The sequence below is a fragment of the Megalobrama amblycephala genome, unplaced genomic scaffold (assembly GCF_018812025.1).
Source record: "Megalobrama amblycephala isolate DHTTF-2021 unplaced genomic scaffold, ASM1881202v1 scaffold541, whole genome shotgun sequence".
Lineage (NCBI taxonomy): Eukaryota > Metazoa > Chordata > Actinopteri > Cypriniformes > Xenocyprididae > Megalobrama > Megalobrama amblycephala.
In genome coordinates this window covers 10,754-15,707 of record NW_025953453.1, presented here as the reverse complement: position 1 = coordinate 15,707, position 4,954 = coordinate 10,754, and the positions used below count along the sequence as shown (strand labels likewise).

At 38.9% G+C, this 4,954-nt stretch overlaps 1 gene segment (V, D, J or C); it reads left to right on the top strand.

Moving 5' to 3' along the window:
- The first annotated feature begins 735 nt into the window (after positions 1 to 735).
- On the top strand, positions 736 to 1,286 carry LOC125261986. The segment is given in 2 exon segments: positions 736 to 771; positions 861 to 1,286. A coding segment is annotated over 1 exon segment (288 nt).
- The last annotated feature ends 3,668 nt before the right edge of the window (positions 1,287 to 4,954 follow it).

The window sequence follows — 4,954 nt, the reverse complement described above, 5'->3', positions numbered from 1 at the left end:
TCAACCCCTGATGTGTTTTATACACGTTTGTTTCTCACAGCTATAGAAAGTGTTTCTGGATTGATGTTTCTGAGCTGTAAAGGATCCCAAAGACAATTCAAGCTACATGCTAAACATATTATGTTAGAGAGTGTACATTGTGCATTAAAGCTATCCAAAGACCAAGTGTTTGTCTTATGTTGGCCATATACCCTGTTAAGTAAACTTTGCAGGGCTTGTCCCCTTTGGCTCAAACAATGACTTTAGGTCAGAACTAAAATACTGTTTGTGACTTTTGCAGTCGTTACAGTTACACAAACAGGAGCCCCATTGAATAATTCATCACTGTATTAACTGTCCTTGTTAATCTCTGTCCGATCCTGTTCATCAGTGTGTCTGTCTGTTCACACCGCCCTCTAGTGGCACAGTGATGTAGTGCAAGATAACATGAATAAAACTGTTGAAGGGTTTCTGTCATCAGTACAGCTGTGATCACCTGCGGTCTCGTACCTGCAGCCGAATTACAGTCGAGCTGATGATGCTTAGATAATGATAATATAGATTTGAAACATTTAATCTTCACAATTTAAATTGGTCATAAATTGTATGCTACATTTAGAGCCTCATTTAAATACAGAATGAGTTCATTTGCATATTGATCAGATGCTTCAGTGCTCTGAGAGTGTTTATAGTGCTGTGAGTTTAACACTTCATCACTGACACACACAACAATCTTCATCAACATGACCTTCATCATCATCTTCATCTGGACTCTCACAGCGTTTGCTCAAGGTTTGTGGAGCACAAGTTTGATATCAATTCATTTCTTCAAGTATATTGTCAAAGTTTTGAGTTGATTTTCTTCTTGTTGTGTGTTTCAGAGTGTAGAGGACAGATCACCGTCACTCAGAGTCCCTCAATGACAGCAGCTCAACCAGGACAAACTGTGAACATCAACTGTAAAACCAGCAGTAGAGTGTATGTTGGTGATCGTTTAGCCTGGTACTTACAGAAACCTGGAGAAGCTCCTAAACTCCTGATTTATTATGCAAGCACCCTCCAGTCAGGAACTCCATCTAGATTCAGTGGCAGTGGATCTAACAGTGATTTCACTCTGACCATCAGTGGAGTCCAGACTGAAGATGCTGGACATTATTACTGTCAGAGTTACCATGAAATCAACAGTAATGATGTGTTCACACAGTGATAAAGAGTCGTACAAAAACCTCCGTCAGTCAGAGTCACAGTGACTGAACTGATACTGCAGCTGCTCAAAGGAGGATCTGAAACAACATCGTCACACAAACATCTGAAATAAAATCATCTAAATTAATCTTCCACTCTTAATAATTATAGAGGTCAGAAAGAGATTTTGTGCTCTTATAGATCAGTCACACGTTTGAGATCTGACTGATTTCAGTTGCCGCCTTTTATTAATATTAGATATTAATTTTCATAATTCTCCATGGTTATTTGATTTGAGTATCTCATCCTAACGTGTCATTTGTTCACTATACACTGTATTCATACTATATACTGCAGACAGTAAGAGTTTTATATCAGCTGCTGTTTTAATTGTAGTCCTGATCAACAGTTCAGTTCAGACACGCCTCTCCCTCCTCTGCACCAATCACAGCCTCTGATCAGAAAGAGCAAGATAAGAATATTAATTTGTGCTTTTAACTGAATTTTTATTGAACATTTAATCACAGGACTATGAGAAGGTACAAACTGGTATCTGATGATAACATGAGCTGATAAACCTCAGTGTAATTGATGAATATGAACAAACCTCTGATCCAATGGAGAGAAACTGGAACAGGAGAAACTTCTTCAGCTGGTACTTACAGAAACCTGGAGAAGCTCCTGAACTCCTGATTTATTCCACAAACTGCCTCAACAGTGTCATTTACTGAAGTCAAACAGTGAATCTGAGCGAGTTAAACTCATATTTCATCATCAGGTGGAGTGATTGTGTTTCTCTCAGAATAGAGCAGATGTTCAGCGTCCTCAGAGGAGTTTGATGATCCTGTGACTCCAGAAACACTCAAAATAACTATTGAGCAGAAAAACATGTAGAAAAGTGTTTTTCAAACTCAAATCAAATCAAACTTTATTTATAAAGCACTTAAAAACAACCAAAGTTGACCAAAGTGCTGTACAGAAAAATATATAAAACATAAAATACTCAACTCATACAAGACATAAAAACAAAAACAAATTAAGAAACAAATGTCAAAATCAGGTGTCAAAGGCCAAACAGAAAAGGTGGTGTTAGGTTTTTGCTCCTAATTTGTGCCTCATCCCAGACCTCTTATTTGGCAATTGAATGAGCAATCACTCAGCGCTGAGGGAGAATATAGTCTCATTTTATTGATAAGAAAAGAGAGAATATATAGAAAGAGTACAAGGGGTGTAGTATAGTTTCAGCCAATGAGAAAGAGAATACATCATATAGATCATGTTATAGGAATGTGATACATATAGAAAAACAAGTCTAAATACGGTCATCTATTGGTCAGGTACCCATGAGGTCCCTTAGCATCCCAAGGACCTTCTCCTAAGCAGGGACCATTCCCTGTTTCACATTTACTCCTAGTAGAGCCTTATATGGAAATGTTTCTGGTACATAGAAAACCATATGTTTAAAACATAGTATACAACTTTGACAGAGGAAAAAAAGGAGCCTCAGTCCACATACTTTCAATGCTGAGACCAACATAAAATCTATCAATTGCCCCTTTTGGCAATAAAATTGCCACACCCAAGTCTCAGCATTACTTTTCTCATATCCAAATATAATCACTTTCTTTACTTTCAAAATCATAACATTCTTCAGCAAACATTTCCTTCATTTTCCTTCAAAATTATTAACATTTAACAGGTCTATTCATCAAAGCATATTGAGAGGATACAAAGTTGTTCATGGCACGATTAATCAAAGCTCTAATAAATGGAATAATACAACAGATAATAAATGCCATAATTAATAGGATCACACCTATAGGAATCAAAGCAGATACAAGCATTTGTTGCCATCCTGTGAGCCATGCTAAGAACCCACTTTGATTATCAGTAACTTCTCGTTCTTGTAATTCTTGAGCAATTCTAGTCATATTTTTTAAACCCTCTGAAATTAAATGACCATCTGCATCATTTTCAGGGATATAAGTACAACAAGAGGTACCAACAATAACACAAACTCCTCCTCCTGCCGCGGTTAATTGATCTAAAACTAGCCTGTTTTGCAGGGCAGTTAAACGGAGCCCTCGGAGTTCCTGTTGAACACCAGCCAATGTGTCTCTTGTAGTATTGATAAATGAAATTAGCTCATATCTTGTAACCTCAACTTCAATTTGAAGACTAGAGACACCTATTCCTGGAAACACTGCTTCAAAAAATCTTTCAGTACCAGTCCAGAGTCGATGTTGCTTTGGTACTGGATTATCTCTACTCAAACTACTAGTTGAACCGCGACTAGAGAGGGAGCGTTTCTTTTTCTGTTTTTGTTTTGTCATAACGTGAGGTTTGTGTGGTCTAATAACCATGGAATATTCTTCCAAAGTTACTAGAGCACATCTTCCACTCCAATCTTCTGGAAGAGTAGTGTAGACTTTATGTCCACACAGCCAAAACCAATCTTTTACAGCTCTAGTTCCCCGTGAAGCAGGAGCATATCTGTAGCAATTTTGACCTGGCACAAGTGCACAATATTTAGAACACACATCTTGAATAAAAGGATTAGCCCATCCATAAGCAATCATAGTAGATATAGGATGTGGTGTTCTTTTAGAACACTCAGTCATATTAGCTTTTGGATAATGCAAAATACAACTCATACAACAAGACATATTTTCTATCTCACAATGATGGTATGTTCGATTACATTTACTTTTAGGAATTACCCCCAGTCTCACTGTTCCAGTTTCTCTTTCCATACATAACAGTGAGTCTGGAATAGAGCCAATGGTTGTCACTTTAGCATGTACTTGCGTTGCAAGCATCATTATTCTACTTTTTCCACAACTCCATATTGCACTTCTATTTGGAGCCATCATTCCAGTAATGCTAACAAAAATAGGGCATTCTAATTCTTCTTCTGTCCTTGGTGATTTAACCTCTACATGTGGTCCAGAAGCACTATGTGGCATTTTGGTGCAAACATAACAGTCACCTGTTTTTCCTTCAGATTTGGCAGTGTAGTTGGCTAATCTCCACCACGTTAGCTGCGAAGGCATGTGGTTCTTCTTCATAATGTACCCAAGTTTCATTACCAGTGCTAACAGCAGCTTGTATGTGAATAAACACATTTGTCAGCACAACCAGGTAAAATGTCAATTTAGCAATCATGGCTAGAGAGCTTCAATGATAATTATTGCTGGTTTTAGATCTCTAGCAATCTCTTTCTTCTTCTCCTCGTTGAACGTCTTGGTTCACCTTCCTTCGGATCTTTCCTTGGCTCACTGGCTTCCTTCTCCTCATTGACCAGAACGTTCCCCTGGGATGGAGCTGCTTTCAGTCGACTGGCATGGATCCACTGCGGCTGGAAGTCAGTCAGCACTCCTGTTCTCGTCACAGCAATCACCGTGGCGGGCCCCAGATATTTCGGCTCACCCAGTTTTGTGGGCTTCAGACACTTTATCAGCACCTGTTGTCCTGGAACGAAAGGATGAGTGGGTTTTTCTGCAGGAAGAGGGAGAGAGAGAGACACATCACCATTGATGCTATTCAAAGTTTTAATTAGGGAATCCACATAATCCGTGATGATCACCTCCGTGTCACCTGTGGAAAAATTGCCAGCGCGACCTCTGACCCATGGGGTCGGGAAAGGTCTACCCATAAGGATTTCAAACGGAGACATCTTTGTTGTTGCTGATGGTGACATTCTAATTTCTGTCAATACGGCAGGCAGCAGATCAACCCAATTTCTGCCTGTATCAAGACACGCTTTATTAAGACGATCTTTGATAACCCT